The sequence below is a fragment of the Anopheles ziemanni genome, chromosome 2, assembly GCF_943734765.1.
Source record: "Anopheles ziemanni chromosome 2, idAnoZiCoDA_A2_x.2, whole genome shotgun sequence".
Taxonomy (NCBI): domain Eukaryota; kingdom Metazoa; phylum Arthropoda; class Insecta; order Diptera; family Culicidae; genus Anopheles; species Anopheles ziemanni.
The window spans coordinates 28,663,063-28,681,519 of NC_080705.1; the positions used below are offsets into that span (position 1 = coordinate 28,663,063).

Sequence of the window (18,457 nt, forward strand, 5' to 3'; positions counted from 1 at the left end):
TCGTCCCACATTTGGGGCTAAATATTGCAACTTAGTATGACACTTTTCGACCGGATTCGGTGAGATGGTAGACACCTTCGTTAGGAAAGCGCTACGTTGTGCCAAAGAAGGCATACCTTTTACGATGTCCGAAACGTTTCAGCAATAATCAATCATCATTATATCTGCTGGTCGCTGTATAGGATTTATTGGTTTATAAATCCATCAGCAAACGCACAACGGGTTGCTACACGAAGCCTGACAAGCTGTCTGACGGATTTGCAAAGCGTTGATCTATAATCACTTGAATCAATCCAAAAGCAATCCGTGCAGGAAATCAAATCTACTTCTGCGGTTGAACTAAGGAAGGCTTCGACTCGGCACTGTAAATATGCTCGAATGCATGCAGTGTGATGCAGTGGACGATGTTGATGTTGTTTGTACAGCGTGCCATATAAAGACAGACGTTTCCGTTAAAAGTCAACTCTAAAATGAACGTCGAGATAACATTTTCCCAGCAAAGTGACGGCATCACATTATCGTCATCTAGCATCCAACGATCCCCATCCACCGCATGGTGGCCACATAATTCATCATTCGGCCAGTCGACCTGAAACCGAACACCCTATCGGCCACCGGTCACTCGCGGAAAGCCACGGAGTAATGATTTTCACTGCGCCCCTCTCGTTGCATCCCCTTCGCTTGCTTTTCCGCGTGACCGTGGTCCGGGGAAAACTCGCGTCCAAGGTCCAGATAACGAATGAGTTGGAAATGATTGTTTGATTTATGAGTTTGACATGAACACCCTTCCTACTCGCCGGAGGGAAAGAAGAGACAGAGACCGGAGCTGAAGGAGGGTGCGAGTGAGAAACATAATTCAATTACCGCAACGAGGGTTACTGCCCCATCCATCCCAACCATCCCTTGCGTGTCCACGTAACGATGAGGTGATTGACGATTCTGCCAAACGGGGTTGAAATGTGGGTTTCCGTAAATGACGAATGAAAGGATATACTGGCATACGGCTGTGTGTAGAAATCTGCGTTAGTGTACATGAGAAGCATATCGAAATACATTGGTCTGCCAGAAGGAAATGGGTTGCGTATTTTTCGCCTCCACTTTTCTCTCTCTCTCTCTCTCTTTCTGTCTGTCCCTCTCTCTCTCGCTCTCTCTCTTTTTCTCTCTATCTCTCTGTCTCTCTGTAGTTCACTCCTTCACTTTCTCCATCAATCTTGTGGGACGAGGTACTCAACTGTCATGCGTGCGTGTGTGCGTATTTATGTCCCGGCTGGCTCATTTTATGCTCCATCGGGTGGAAAGCTTTTAAGAAAATGGAACCGGATAGTTTATTGCAATTTGTTCCCTTCCCCTCAATCCGCCATGTGTCAAGCCAATATCCTATAGCTAGCTATCCTTTGCATCATATCATATCAAACGTACTCAGTCCCAACCGGGCAACCTATCCAAAACATGGCTTAGATTACTTGTTTGTGAGATCATTGCGATATCCTCGGCGACATCTGTCAGCAGACAACGCATAACTGACTCGACCCGAACGATTGACTAGATAACGAACTGACTGACTAATACCGATGGCTTGGAGCAGCCTCTGGATGTGCAAATGGACTGTAGTAGGCAGTGATCCCCTTCCGAGCAGATTGAATTTCTAGGGCGATGGATATTTCAACCTCAAAAATCCTGTCGTTGAAATGACACTTTCCCAAAGGCGAATTCACACTGACATAAAGTGCAATAATTTTCGGACCCGTGAGAAAAAGGCAACCAAGCCGCGAGCTAAACAGAAGCACTCAAGAAAATCCTCAGCGAACACGAGCACTCTACTAAGTGTGTCCTTTCTCGGGTTGATTGGAAAAGAGTTTGTTGGTCGACAGTAGGAACAAGAAAGATAGAGGGTAAGAAAAAAGATCTGTAAAATCTTAGCAGAAAATGGCAGAAAACTCATTAAACTTCCATCAACGGCTACTCGAGTCAACCTGCGTCTGAGGCGTTACAAGGAGCAGCAGCAAGGGCAGTGCCTCAAGCCGGGCTTTCCACCAAGATCTGGACTAAATTGAAAAGTGGAATTTTAAATACTTCCTCGCCACGATCGTGCTTCATGGTTGGGGTTTTCGATTCATTTTGCCCTTACTGGACACTTGTTATGCCTTAATGATCTTTGGTTAATCAATTTTCTTTGCCAAGAAATCTTTTGAAACTCTCGTTTTTGCCACTGTTCGCCATTTTACGCAGTCGCTAATGGCGGTATATATGAAGCGAGTGAATTATATATTTTGCTCAACGTGGCTCTGGCATGGTTTATCGAACCAGATCGCACAAACGAAGCGCCAAAACCAGGACCATCAAAGATAATACGGAGCAAGTGGGGAACGCAACTGTGAAACTTTGGTGAACATTAAATAAATATGCTAGCAAATCGTTAGCTCAGACCACCCAAAAAGGTATATGAGCTTCCCACAGCGATAAGATTAGCATACCCTTCTTGGGTATCCTCTCGTTGGCCTTTCGTATTATAATGTCAAACATGTTGTCCTCGGTAAATACCGCAAGGTTAGCTAGCGCCCCATTTGCAAAACCAAAACCGGGCTCGGCAAACGAAACTGAACCGATTTTTCTCGGCAAGGGCACTGGCAACCCGGGAAAAATTAAAACGAACCGCACGGCGGGATCGGTTTCATCATGCATAACCAACAACCGTAACCGCTCTGGTAAATCAGAGCCTAAATGATCCTTTGCCGACCTTTTTGAACGCCACGACACCCTAACACCATGCCCAAGAACCCCTCCGTAACCGTTGTTTCAGCATCGGCCAACCCTTTGCGACCGCATTCTTCGATGGGGGGGGGGGGGGAGGGGGGGGAGTGGTCTGCAAGTTAATGGTATTTCGGGTGATCGGAGGAAAGCATTCGTTCGGCCCGCATTCGTAGCCGACCAATAAATCCCAACTCCCATGGCAGTGAACAGAAGCACGTAATCCCGATACGGTACTTCATCTCGACGCACGAGGCTCATCCCAACTCTCATGCTCGCTTTTCTGTCGCTCTCTCGTTTAAGGTCATCGAAAATTGTAGGTAAAACCAGATTATGCGGGTACTTTAATTAGCAAACCTCCTTTTTTGCGGTGAACCTTTTCCCAGCGTCTCGGTAAACTTACCGATACACGAGAAGATCCCAAAAGATCGCATCGTTTCATCGATCGATGTTGACAAACGTTATCGGAAGAAGCAAGCTTGCAAAATTGAATCAAACAGCCAAACCAAGGGATACAGATAAATTATATTATCGTCAGCTTGGAAAGATCCTAATATGGGATATCACGATTAATTGATATAATTGGAACGGTGAAGTATTGTAAAATTTGAATGAATGGAAAGAATCAATGTGAAACAAAATAATGGTAAACTCTCGAATAAGTTTTAGTTCATCTTGTTCGATTATATACTATATAACAGCAATTGGAAGTGTAACATTTCATAAAATTGAAGTCAAAGATACTGTTGAATAATTTCCTAATCACTTATGAATTGAACTCTGACACACTACCTTAGTTCGGTAGAGTTCCTTGTTAAATTTTACGTTTAAAACAATGCTTTTTTAATGCTAAGATCGATTGGAGGCATTTATCGGAAAAATTTATGCTAATTCGAGTTCCCCAGATCGTAGAAAAAATAATTTGATCTAAAGAAAACACACCACCAAAACCAAACAAAAACTATGGAAAACATAGTTTAAATTGAAAATAAGTGCAGTAGATAAATCACCCCCATCAATTAGGAGGAGAAGCACATCATCTACAACAATCGCCCAGTTTGGCTTCGTAAGCTCATTTCAACACCAATGATGAAATCTCAGTTATATGGTTTCTTTTCCTTCAGTGTTGACCCCATTTCATCACCACCATGGAGGATGGAAAACCAAGCACACAGGCAAACCAGCTTGTGGTGGCGAACATCCTTCGTGAAATCCGTCAAATCCCTGTGTGCACTTACTCTTCTGCCTGGTCTCAATTCGGATGTCCTCACGTTCTGTTCGTTCCCAACACAAGCTGCTCTGTCACCAGAAGCTGGTTGGCATGACGGAAGGGCAAACCATTTCATATTTGCCCAGAATTTCCCCACGTTCCGTCGTTGCCGGACTCCGACCGTGGCGACCACTTTTTCGCACATGATTGCATGTGAATCCAATTGCTTCGCAAGCTTCCCGAATGAATGATACGCTCGACTGTGCAATTGTGCCTTTGGAGAGTGGTCCGCTTGGAGTGATGGAAAATTGGTGGCTAGACACATACATACACACATACACACACATTCTAAGCGCCAACGGTTGTAGGCGTCTTCGAATCTGGCAAACGAACTGGGCTACCCGTAAGGGATCCTTTCTTCCACTTATATCCATTCCATCCTTCTCCGTTTCATTTCGAGCTACAGAATCGTGGAATGGAAACACTTTTGAAATGGTAAAACACTTTTGCTACCGGTTGAGATATCTTTTTTTTCATCGCAGCAATTTTCAATTCTACTCCAAGCAGAACGGAATGAGACAAAGGAAGTGGCTGATAGTGGGAATGATAAAAATGAAAAAGAATGTGCTTGATTCTGGCACTAAACAAATATGAAGGAAAAACTACAATAACACAAATTGAGCACCATCTTCGAGGCGGTGACGCTTCCCTCTTTTTTCCCCTGGATGGCGCCGGAACACAGCTTCCCGAAAAAGCATTGAAAGCAAAAATCAAAATACAAAAGCTCTCCCCTAAAGAGCAGAATGTCGGAAGGAGTGTACCAGTGCAACAAATGGAAGCAATTTTTTATTTAATTAATTCCACTTAGTGCTGGTTTATTGCACAAAACTGTCGCCGACGGTGTCGTAGGAACGGTATCGTGGATGCTCGCCGATGAAAGCGCTACTATACGTAGGAAATCTCGTCAACAGAAAGCCGGGAGCGCTTAAGAAGATTATTCATTTTTCGTCAACTCTATGTATTCTCTCTGTTTTGCTGGTTTTGATGGTTATTTTGGCCGTCAACAAATGAACCATTTGAACAAATCAACTTCATAGGAGAGTGGAATGTTGTTGTGTTTTCTTCAACTCGACAAACAAAAGATTATGTCTTAATAAGGAGGTTCAATTATTTGAATGTTTGTAGCACCTACCCTTCAGTTCTCTTTCTAGTTGGTTTTCTTCGTATTTTCCAGTTTCTATGTCGACAAGTCTACAAACATAAGCCGGGTTTTGTGATGCACTACAAAATTTTATTCCTAGTATAAAATGAAAGAACTATTAAAAACTTAAACACGCTCATTTTTACAAATGAATTATTGTGCAGCAAACTTGTTCAACAATAAATGGTCGGAAAACTAATTTATAAATTTTCAAGGAGCTTTCGCGCGGCATGAGCGTGTTTTTCCTGACGGTGAAAGTTTACTTTAACTTCAAGCATCCCTTGTGCAACGTTTTTGTCCGAGTATGTTAATGAGTTTATTGATAAAGCAATGAAGCTTTCCTCAAAATGTTTTCCCCCCACACTCAGGCATTTCGGTATTAAACAAACCAAAATACATGCTTGTGACTTTTTGTGTCCTTACTTTCCCGCAAATGGCGTTAACGCGTGGCGAAAGGGATTTGGGACTCATAATAGGCCGTTCAAATCCTGCTCATCTTATTTAGGGATACATCTGGGTGACAGGCCGAAAGTGAGGTCACGTGGCTGTTTTAATGGGCGGTCGTAAAGCAAAATATTATTCCATCGCAGAATCAATTTTACTTCTCTGGAGCCGGCTCACTGGACAAACTGGAGCCGGTTGGTCCATCTGGGAAAAGATTGAGAAAGTGTACTTGACGACGATTCCGCGGCACCACATAATTCTGTCTGAGATCAATTTTCAATGATTGGTACTACATCCCGGACGAACAGGAAAAAACTGAGCCCTACTGGGGACGTGGATCGAAAGAAGCGTAAAATCTTGGATCTGGAAACGGTCAGCAATGGAGAAAAGTGTTTGTTATTTTATAGCTTTTTGCCGCAATTTACACATACACATTCTCCAAGCGAATGTCAACAACAAATTCGCTTGATAATATAATAAATAAATTGTCTTTGGTTCGAGTGAGTGCGCCGCGATCAAACGAGGCGTCTCTATCACGATGCTAAATGAAAGCGTTCAGTCTTGCCTAAGACATTTCAATAGAATATGCCGAACAAGTACAGTTTTATCAAAACGGACCCGTTTCTTTCGATCAGAGCGGGTGATAGCTACTTTTATCTCCAGATCACGCTTTTTATTGCACAACCCAACATACACACATAGCTCCATAAGTGAAGCGAAACGGGGGACCTTGTTTTGTACCGTATACTATATACGATCACATCTTTTCTCCGTGCGCGAATGTCATGTTATTTTTCATCCTCATCATGCCCCATATTTTCCTTCATTCAATGGCGATAAATACGCTGTCAATGGATTGCTATTAATTTACGGTGGCCATGGAGGCGCCTGGTGTTTTGTACTCGGCGTCTGGTTTTGCGTCATCTGACGATGGTGAAACGAATGTAGAACGTCCATCAGGATAGGCACGAGTGATTCATTAATTATCTGGATTTGTAGTGATCGTTGAAATCCTGCAAAATAGCAGGGAGTAATATCCCATGTCCAATATATGGAATAATATCAGAGTTCAATATCTTTTGTGAAATTACACCGCGATTTGTAGACGTTTACAGAATACGCAAGGTTGTAATGGATTTCTGGTAAGATCACATATTTTTTCCATGTATTTAACTGAACGAATAGGAATCAATAAATTGCTTCGTTGCAGCGAATTGAAATATACGATGGAATCACGAGCGGTTACCACGTGTATGAAACCTAGTGAAAGACTCTATGATTTATGATTTATGTGCTCAAAATAATTTTAGGCTGATTCACATTCAAAAAACTAAACAGCATCAACCATCAGCAAATATGACAACCAAAGATGTTGCGATTCCCGAAACATTATATTTGCAATTAGTTTACCGTTGGTAGAAAAACATTCATTTCACATTGATTAAATCTATCAAATGTAAATAGTCAAAGGAGAAAATTAAAAACCTTTAATAGTTCGCTTCAAGGGGGTCCGGTAGCGCCGGTTAGAAAATCGGCCCATGAGCGCCGGGGCTCACCACCTCGACGGCGTGGGTTCGAATCCCAACCGAGACCGGACCCTCCCCTGTACGAGAGGACTGACTATCCACGCACGTACAACAGGGAAACAAGTCTCGGAAGCCCTTAACGGGCAGGCATGACCAAGAGGTCGTTACGCCAAGAAGAAGAAGAAGAAGAAGTTAGCTTCAAGCTAAAACAAAAATGTGAACATAACCGAGTGCTTATTTGGACTTTTCGGTTGGTTTTGATGAATCTTTGAGTGAACATCTACGTGAAAGGCGCAATATGCCAGAAGGTTTCTAATTAAAATCAAAAATATGTTCTGAAAAATGTTTTTGTTGCTGTATTTCAACGTTTGAATATCCATTGAATTTGATTTCGAAATCGAATGCACTTATAAGGATAGGGCAATGTAGCACTAATTTCACTTCACTAGAGTACACTACAGCATCAAACGACGATTCTGCAATCATGAGCAGGAATGTGTTTCACTAGAATAGAGGTGGAAAAAAAGCTAATTCGATTTTACCGTTACCGTGAATATTTCTCGTGCGCACGTACGGGCACACACACTTACCGTACGTACGAAACAGCTCCGATCACTCTTTCCCTTGCCCTCGACGACATAGTATTTGACTAAATAATAAATTTAATTTCGCTACCGTAGCGCTTCCGTATGAGAGTCGCAGGTGCCACTGCGGCACGATGTTGATTCGCTGATCTATCGATCAATGTTGCTGAAAGATGGAGTGCACCTTGCTTTTTCACGAAATCGAGTTACTGGTTTTCCTTTTTCCCACGACAGGTTCCGGGCTTCGTTCCGGTTGGAGATTGGTTTGCATTTGGTGTGATGCAGTTCTATTCTTATATATTCAGCAGCACTTAACAGGTTGACTGCATCCTATGAAACGGAAGCTGCTGCAACGGAACGAGAGCACGCTTTCTAGTTCATAACGAGAACAGCGTTGCGGTTTCGATTGGCTTCGAGGCGACAGGTTGATCAAAATGTTGCACTATTTCATTTAATGCCTGCACCGTATAGTACTGATCGGAAACGCTGGAATAAAGTTTCCGTTAGCACATAAAAAGTTGAATGATTTTATTTAATTTTGCAACCCTTCCTACGGTCAACTGTGAGGAATCAAGCAATGAGCATTCTTCTCGCTTCGGAATCGTGGATCGTTTAACGGATCAACGAGTTTATTGGATACTCTCGGAATAATGAAAGGAAACCAACTCAATGGTGCCTTCTCAGTCACACAACTTGGAGACCAAAAGTTATAGCTTTGGTGGAAAAACAGGAAGTCAACACCGAACAGCACATTCGCCCCAATTTTTCTCCAGTTTTCGTTGAAACATTTGCCGAACGGAAGAACAAACTGCGGAAAATTGCAAACCAAACAGGAAATGCGCAATATAAATTGAAAAGTTTACATTCTGTTTTATTGCATTTGCTTGTTTGTTTCCGCCAAAGCGTCGAACAATTCTTTTGAATGTGTGTTTGACTATTCGAATTCAGTTCAGGCAATGTAGGCACTTGTTTCACATTGTGTAACCATCACATTTTGTTGCCAATACAAAAGCAACCCTAAATGAAAAAGACGAGCATGATCTGCAACGCAAAGTGAGTGCAAGCAATGACAATTTTTTTTTATTTTGTGGAAAAACTATACTGTTCATTAGTGTTAGAAAAACAATCAAACAATGTATTCCACTTTTACTTTTTTTTTATATACTCCTTGTGGAAAATCATCTGCTCCACCAAGTAATGTGCTTTATGAACAAAACGCTTTTTAAAAGGACCATCACCATAGATATTGTATCCGTTGTACAGCGGAAATGCATCCCAAAAATAAAGTGCATCAATTGACTGACATCAACTTGAGGGTGGTCTGCGTAGCGGTCAGTACGATGGCATCAGTTGCTGGCAGATTAATTTTCTCACACCTCGTATCATACGACCGCGTGAGTTACTGTACTCACTAGCCGCTAGAATGACTTTCCTCTACCGGTATTTCTCAACGCGCAAGCCAAGAAAATTTTAAAGTGTCATAGAAAAAAAGAAGTAAGCTCAGAAGACAACCGTTTATCTCCAAAAAATAAAAGAAATCCCAATTCACCATGAATCATGTTCCAATCTCGGTCCATCCATCCACGAGTGAAGCAAAAAATCTTTGATTGCAAAATGGATTTTAAATTGTTTCAAATTGTGCTCGTTCCAGTTTCTGATTCATGCCTTTCTCGTGACGTTGATTTTTGTAAAAAACTTTTTTCCCTGAGTTCGTTCCCATTCCGTGCATCGTGACAACTTGCACGACTTAAACTACCCAAGGTTCGATGGGTATCCGATGTTTGGATTTCATATTACTCTTCCCAGATGCATCCGTTGTCAGGGTGACGGAAGAACAGTGTAGGGAACGACCAAGCTAACAGTCTGTATGGTTTTTGTTGTTTCCTTTTCCACCTCCAAAATACAGTTGATGCTAAAGACACCGTTTTTGCTTGCAATCTCGATTTTCCATCCTATCGCGCCCTTATTTATTTTCCTGTTTGAAATTACCTCCCAGTGACACACGCAACGGAAAGAAAATCTAAATTTATTTATTTATTTATGTTTATATACAACTAGAGTATATAAAAGCTCTGCAATCAAGCTAAGTACTAAGAAAGGGAAGAGCAAAATATTTCAATCGTGTGATTTTACTTTTAGTTCATAACTTTATTTCAAAGTTACTCTTAGCGAGGGAATTACATTTGCAACTCTTACTTATTTTGTTTCAGTTACTAAATTCATCAAAACTGGTATCGCCGACAAGAACGACTATCCGCTCTACTTCGAGAAGGTCGTCTATGAAGCAGACATCGATGAAAATGTGGAAATCAATCACAACTTTCTCAACGTCACCGCAAAGACACATGGTGAGGGTAAGTATAGATCAATTTAAATAGGTTTCAAAAACTTTGATTTCATTTTGAATAGAAAAGGGTATTGCTTAGTTGCATCTTTTCATTGAAATTAACTAAAAAATGTCAGATATATTGCAACGAGGTTTCACTCAACGTCAAAAACACATTATAAAACGAGCATAAAACTTGCACAGCACATCGCCAAGGCCTTCCGAATTACATCAGATGGAATGGGTGGAATGTTTCGCAAATATTTGCTCCTTCATTTTGGATCTTTGCCTTTTTACCAAACACACACAAGCGCAAAATATCCTCCTCCTGTAAGCATGTGTAGCATTTTAGTTAGGTACTTCCTGACGCTACGGAGTAGCGGTCTAACCAACTCTTATCCATTCTAGGGGTTACCCAAAACACCGCCTTTTATGAACCATTCTGCATCCTGAAGATATATTTTTTGTAACGTGGTATTCCTTAACGCCTTATTCAAGCTTTCATCTTAGCTAAGCCTACAAACATGCTAACGAGTTTTAACGGTAGCTGTCTTGTCGGCACCAAAAAGATCTCTTAAAAGCTTCTTGCTAGAAGGCAAGATCTTGGTAGGAAATTCTTCCTCAATGTGGATGTTGCGAGGGTTTCTGAAGGATCCTGTTTAAGCGTCAGTTGTGTTGGAGGGTTGAAATAAAATAAATTAAAGGCACGGGATACATAAAATGTTTATTTCAACATCCCCGTGGCAAAATATTAGTTTAATCGTTTGATGACAAAATTCGCTTAATGTTTTCATTGAAACTACGTCTTTTTAGATGATTTTCCTTAATGTCAAAAGTCTTTTATGAATTTTTTAAAGCACAAATTTTTAAAGCACAAATCAAAGCTTGCTGTAATTTTTTCTCTGCTGATTTTATTCTTAAAAAAAAATTTTTTCATTCTCATCAGAAACAAACTGCTAATGAACTGACTTCAAAGTGGGTCACGTATCTCGACATATTTCGAATAATGATGATAACGTGTTTGCTACGACAAGAAAACCCTAAGAAAAAACGTTAGCTGCTTGTTTATGACCATCCTGCACTTGAGTTAGGTCTAGTACCTAAATTGAGTGTTAGGGTATCAAAAGAACTTCTTGCTTACTGGAGGAATTTTGCCTGCCCTTAAATAAGCTACTATTGCTCCAGAACTGTTCTCTTTCATGGGGTTTCCGCAAAAAGCATCGTAAATTAGATTCATTTCATGCTTTTACTTTGTACATTATTCGGATTCTTCGTCGAGCTACGATAGCAGAATCCAATCTTGCGAAACTCCGTGGTATTTTATTCTGGCGTAGAACCCTGAAGCGTGCTTCAAAGGTATGCCACACATGAAAGATACTCTTCCTTACGAGAAGAGCCCTATATTTAAAGCGAGAGCGACATTCAAAACAATTCCAACGACAGGTTTTGCGTTTACCTGTCGCAAGGGCTTAGGATTTGGTTTTTGTTCTCTTCTTGAGAAACCCTACTTAGCAGGTGGTATAATTTAAAATTTTCTTTGAAAAATCAAAAACTGTAACTTTTTCTGTCTGTGTTTTAGTGAAGGCACTTATTCGAGAATCTAAAGTATTTTTAAAATGCTATCAAATAGCATGTGCTTTGATAGTTTAATAGATTGATAATTCAGATTTTTATGATCTGCTGGCTGTTATTCGCAATAAACATTTTAAAATAAATTCATGAATTTAATTTAACGCGATTCTTCCATTTTTGCATGAGAAGAGAACTACTATTGCAAAAAAGTTCGGAACTACGCGATGGAGTTGTAAATGTCACAAGGAAATACAATACAATTGGATTATTTCGAATAAACTAGGTCGCCGTGCGTACGAAAGGCAAACTCATTTCTCTACCTTACGCAAATGTTAGTCCTTTACCGAAGGGTACGAAAACGAGATTTGAATAGAATTCGCCGAAACGAAGAAATCAAGAAGTGATTTCCCATTCCGTCGAGGGTGCCATTTTCATTTAAACTACCAACACCTTCTGCTCGCCCGTAGGTCGCCCATGGTAACAAACACGAAATTGGGACGATGATAAAATCGATAACAAATTCGGATACCTTCCCGCACAACATGCGATTCAATGGTTCAATCTGACCCTTGAAGAATGCTTAGGTTGGCGTAGTATTGATTCAATAAATTTATTCCATTACCGAACTTCCAAAGAAGCAGAAAGCCGGATGCCAGGGGCCAAAGTGAAAGTTTTTGTGTGGAAAACTCTAATCCATGGTCAGGCAATTTTGCAATAAGTATAACTTTCCCATTTCATTGCTAGCCTCCAGTCGCGAATGGTGCCAACAGTTCTAAGACTTACCTCAATGATCGAAAATTTAAAACATGGAGCAGAGTGGAAAACGTATTGAATTTTTCAGCTGCTTTTAATCTATGTGTTACGAAAGGGAAGGAATTATTTTCTCATCCGTTCGATTTGGTGAGGAAGTCACGTAGTAAATTGGCTTAGAAGCTCATATTTTGCTAATGGGAAGCCACAGCCAAGCAATGTCAATTAGCTCTTAATACAAATTATGTCGTCACTACTTTGATGTGGGTTCTGTTTAATTAGTGTGTTTGTGTGTTTTCATAGGTGTATGATTTATGTTTGTTTATGTTTGAAGACAAATTTGCGTGACTCAATTAAACGAGCGCATAATTACATTCTTCACTCATTTTCACCTTTCAGCCCATTAAACAAGGTTACGTTAATGAGCAAGAGGTAAGGATTACGAGCCACTTTGCTTGAAAAACTGCCTTCACCGAAATCGGATGAATATTTTTGCGAAATGTATGTTAGAACTACGAGGTTGGATTTGTATGTTCATGTTATGAAAAACAAAATTCCCTTCTTAATGATTATTTGCTTAGGATCGAATTACGTAGCAGCTCTTCTTATTCTGAGCGAAACGACCGTCTTCAGTCACGTCAGACCGTTAAGGGCTTGTTAGATTTTTTCCCTTTGCATACGTGGATAGTCAGTTCTCTTGTAAAGGAGAGGGTCCGGAGGGTGGGTTTGAATTCGAACCCACGCCGTCGAGGGAGCGCCTCGGTGTTCGTGAGCCAATTGTGTATGACATAAATTGCGGAACATCAAAATGGTAAATTTCCCACACACACATTACTCCGAATTATCAATAATTAAAGGAATTCTTCAACCATCAACCAACAATAACAAAATATGTTAAAAAAGTAATAGTTTTTTTCAAGGGTTGCTGTATTACACCAACTATCTAGCGAATTTATCTTCTTTCTTTTTGTTTCAAACAAATAAAAAGCTTATATGCAGAAATTTACAGAATAATTCGTTCTGATTCATTTATGCTATAGTTGATTAAGTTAGAAAATCATCACAATCATTTCCTGCCACCTTCACACAGTCATTCATCACGCATGAATTAATCATGGATGGCGCAAGGTAAAGCAATCATTCAACCAAACATCTGGCAGAAAAGGTATTCCATGCAGGGATTTGCAAACGTATATAACTTTCATCGTTTGAACGTTGGGTATTTTAAGCAGAACGTAACCCTAAGAAAATTATGGCTACGAAGTTAAATTCACCTGGGCACTACCTGCTTCTTGTTGCGATACGAAAGGAGATTCTCAAAGACAAGCCAGTTCCTTCTGGTAAACCTTTCCAATTAACAGGCAATCTGGATCCATAGCCCGGAAAGAAACTTCCGAGCATGGAGTAAAGGGATGCTGCTGTACACGTGCTGTAGGGAACGTTCACATGGAAATTATTTGCTCGAGGTAGTCTCGAGAGAGGTGAATCCGTTTTGCGCCTTCCGGATCCTACCAGCAAAGCAACTAGCACCATGTCACGACAAGGCAAAAACAGTAGAAAAATACCAACCCTTGTAGTTGAAAATACCAAAAAGTAGTTGAAAAATCTAACGTTTATCTGAAGTGAATTCAATAGCACACGCTTTGTCAAATTTTAATTTGATTGGATACAATAGACTGTTTTAGCGTATGCTAAAACTCACGTCTTTCCTCTCCGGTGGTTCGTTTTAGATAGAACGTTCGGTTCAGAAAGAACGTGAGTTCTCTTTATTTTCTCTCCGTTTAATTTACATGTATCGCCCTCTGCCGGCAAACCTGGCGCTGACGTTTGAACCCGTTAAAATGTTTAAATTTTTAACACTCCCCCCAGTGCGGCTACTGTTTTCTTATCGCACTTTCTATAGGTTCAACGTCAATAATTACTAGCTTCACAATTGGCCTTTCCAACTTTGTTCCTCGCGCGGTAACCACTACTGCTCGTCTTGTGACGCCGTCCTTCGATGGAATCAGGCTGTCCACTTTATCTGCTCCTCGGTTGCGTAACGATGGTATGCTACTGCTGCGTAACCGTCTTTCCCGGCATCTACGAAGGACATGTAGCTGAACTTCCATGCCGTCTATGAGAGTTTGACGACGGTAGCGGCGAGGAATCTTTACGCTTTCTCTACACGGGAGCCCGCACAGCCATTCCTTCCATCTGCTGTCTTGTTCGTTGGGAATAGATTCGTCCCACCCGGTTTTTTCGCGCCATACCTCCTGCCAGATTACTTTCAAGAACATCCGGAAGCAAGCGATCAACCCAAGTGGATCATAAGTACTCATGAGGATTCTCAGAAGTTGTCGCTTGGTAGGTACGTGTTGTCCGTCGAGCAGTTCGCGATCACGGTTGGGCGCCTGTCGGAGACTGAAGGTATCGAGCTGTCTAACCCACCACATTCCTAGCGCCTTTTGCATGCTATTCGGTGGATCAGAGTTCATTTCTATCTGTTGCTCTATGTTGCCTTCAAAGCTTTCGACAATCTTGGACGAATTTGATAACCAGTTGTGGAGCTCGAACCCTCCCTGTTGATGGATATGTTGTACTTCGTTCGCTAGTTTAATGGCATTTTCTCGTTCAGTACTGGCCAAAGGGTCGTCGACGTAATGTTGCTCGTCAATGCATAATACAGCCTGTGGGTATTGTTCGGCAAGTCTGTCGGCGTTGACGTTTTTTATGTATTGGGCGCAGCTTGGCGAACACGTAGCGCCGAAGGTCATCCTTGTCATAACAAATTCATCAACTTCACGGTCGCGGTCGCACCAGCGCGACAGGAAGCGTTGACTGTGTTCGTCTTCCTTCCTAATCACCACCTGATGGTACATGTCTCGTATATCAGCGACTATAGCGAATCGATATTCGCGAAATTTGTAGAGTACGATGAGCAACGGTGTTAGGAGGTCTGGGCCAGTCAACAAGTTACTGTTCAACGATACGCCTCTTACAGTTGCTGCTGCATCCCACACGAGGCGCACCTTGATAGATTTGTTTGGGTTCACGACCGGAAATATCGGCAGGTACCATTTTCTACGGAAATTGTGAGTAGCCATTAGTTCTTCTCGAGACAGTTTTCGTACATACCCTTTCTGGATGTGTTCCTCGATTTTTTTGTTGACGGATCGCGCCAGTCCTTTTTCCTGTCGCATACATCGTTCCAGACTCTCCATTCTTCCCATAGCCATTTTTCGATTGTCTGGTAACTGCACGCCATCCGATCGCCATAACAGTCCGGTTTCGTAGCGGTTGTCCGACAAGCGAGTCGTATTATTCAGCAACTGAAGGGCACGTTCGTCGTCCTTGGAGAGTGTCATCGCAGGCTGGCTAAAATTGTCGTTGTCAGTAAGAGAGTACTTACGCAACGCTTCTTCCAGCTTATTGTCGGCGATCTTCCAGGTACAAGTGTGAGCGTTCAACGACTGGGTCCTTATCCGAGATTGTGCCTCATGCAGCCCACAGACCAGCCATCCAAGTCGGGTTTTTGTAGCCACTGGTTGTCCCGGGCTTCCTTCGACTACTAGTAACGGGCAGGTCAGGTTGTAATTGTCCATACCGATGAGTACACGCGGCTTGGCATTGGAGTAACTCAGGATGTCAAGATCCCGAAGGTGGGCGTACGTTTTAGCAAACTCCTGGGCTGAAAAGGTTTGTGCCGAAAGTGCCAGGTCAGCTACTGTGTGCACCTTGGGCATAACGTAGCTCTTGCCGTTATCGCCAATGGCAGAGATCTTTAACGATACTGTGCGGGAGTGGGGCTCGTCCCGGGTTTGTTCACCGGTCCAGCTCAGGCATATAGGATCTTCGTAGCCTTCCAGGTTTAGCTCCTGCAGTAACGTGTGGTCCATGAGGGTTACCGATGAACCTTCGTCGAAGAGGGCGTACGACTCAATGGTTTTTCCGTTACCGTGCAGTTTTATTGGCATGTAGCGTAGGATGGCCTTTGACGTCGGCGTGGTATGTGCTGACACTGTGGCTTCGGTTCGGGGTTTCGCGGTATCATCGCAATGCAGTAACCGATGATGGTACGCGCGGCACCCGTTTTCGCCACACTTCTTCGTAATGTGGCATCTTCCACCGTGTTTCCACAGGCACAGTTTGCACATGTGTTTTCCGCGGACGAAGCTCCAGCGCCTATCCACCGTCAACGCGAGCAGTTTTTTGCATTCTGCGCCCGCTGGACATTCTGGCTCCTCACAAACTATGCAGAAACTATGTGACGTATGTTCCGAATCTACGAAATGCGTGTTTACTGGTCGTGGCCTGGCTGATGGTTGATTTATGAACTGTGTCGGAGGTGTCACGCTCACGGCAGCTTGTGTTATAGTTTTCATCCATGCACCGAATTGGTCGAGGGTTACGGACCCCACCAGTGTACACCGGTACATACCCCACATCAGACGCAGGTTTGGAGGCAGACGTTCTACGAGTTCCGGCAGTAACGTGGCACGATACATTTGCTCCTGTAAGCCACTGGACTTTATGGTAGCACACAGCTCCTCAATCGCGATGCCGTAATCCACGATCGATTGCATTCGTTCCATTTTCGGTACCGGAGTTAGGCGAATTTGCTGGAGAATATTTTCGATGAGCACCTCTGGTCGTCCAAACAGGGTTTCGAGCGACTCCATAATTTCCTTCAGATTCTCTGGTTGATGCAGCCGGCACTGCACTGCCTTCAGGGCCCTGCCACTGAGGCATTCACCTAACCGCATCACATTTTCGTCATCCGTAAATCCGCACATTTTTGTCGTCGTGTCGAATCTGCATTTAAAGTTTCTCCACTCATCCGGATTGCCCGAAAACGGTGGAAGTTTGGCTGACACCACGTGTCGCGCGGCTAGCTGAGTCTTCGTCAGTTCATTATCGTAAAGAGATGGCTGCTCCGGGGTTGAGCAGGCACGAGGGGCCTTTGGGGTGCTTGATGCGCAAACTGCATGAGGCTGGCCTGTCGACGAGGAGAGCGTGGCCATTTTATTCGCAAAATCCCTCTGCTGGTCTCTCAGCAAATCTCGCAGTGCGTTTATCTCCCGTGTAATAGCGCCTACATCGGGGTTAACGTTCGCCGTCGCACTGGATGGCACACAACTGGGACAGTACCAATCTCTTTTTGCCAGCTCGGCGTCCACACCAACACAGGTGAAATGAAACCACTTGCGAAAGTCCTCGCATTGCACCATGTCCTCCGTCTGCTCTCCCCCGCACTTGGCGCATTTGTCTTCACTTACGGACGGCTCAATCATCTCGAAACCAATTTCTGGCACAGCTCTCGATTCCGGGCTCCAAGTGGCGGATACGCGGCTACACTTAGGTTGTGACCTTGGTTTCCAAAGGAATGCGGGCTCTTTACTTGTTTCGGATCCCGGGCTTCAAGGGCAAACGCGGGGATCTTCGTTTCTTACACAGGCACTTACTCGCTGATCGACTCGTAGATGTGTCGCCCAAGCTCCGAAGTGGACGCGGGGCTTCCTATCACAATCGCGATGGCGGCAAGATTCGGATCCCGGGCTTCAAGGGCGAACGCGGGGATCACTTCTCACGCAGGCACTTGCTCGCTGATCGGCTCGTAGAAGTGTCGCCCAAGCTCCGATGTGGACGCGGGGCTTCCTATGACACAATCGCGATGGCGGCAAGATTCGGATCCCGGGCTTCAAGGGCGAACGCGGGGATCACTTTTCACGCAGGCACTAGCTCACTGATCGGCTCGTAGATGTGTCGCCCAAGCTCCGATGTGGACGCGGGGCTATGACACAATCGCGATGGCGGCAAGATTCGGATCCCGGGCTTCAAGGGCGAACGCGGGGATTTTCACTTATCGCACGGGCACTTGCTCGGATCCCAGGCTTCAGGGGCGAATGCGGGGATCTTCACTTCTCCAGCGAGCGGCTGCTTTATCTATCTCAGCTAACGCAGTTTTACATCGAAAGTATCGATACGAACCGGTGAGTTTTAGTGTCAAATTTTAATTTGATTGGATACAATAGACTGTTTTAGCGTATGCTAAAACTCACGTCTTTCCTCTCCGGTGGTTCGTTTTAGATAGAACGTTCGGTTCAGAAAGAACGT

General features: G+C 43.2%; 1 protein-coding gene across 1 annotated transcript in view; it reads left to right on the plus strand.

Annotated features, from left to right (window-relative positions):
* LOC131282195 (neural-cadherin-like) overlaps positions 1 to 18,457 on the plus strand; it is a 97,343-nt gene that overhangs the window by 33,179 nt on the left and 45,707 nt on the right. Inside the window, exon 2 of the mRNA XM_058311604.1 lies at positions 9,924 to 10,067. Within this exon, the coding sequence (XP_058167587.1) occupies positions 9,924 to 10,067 (144 nt within the window). The remainder of the gene's footprint in view (positions 1 to 9,923; positions 10,068 to 18,457) is intronic.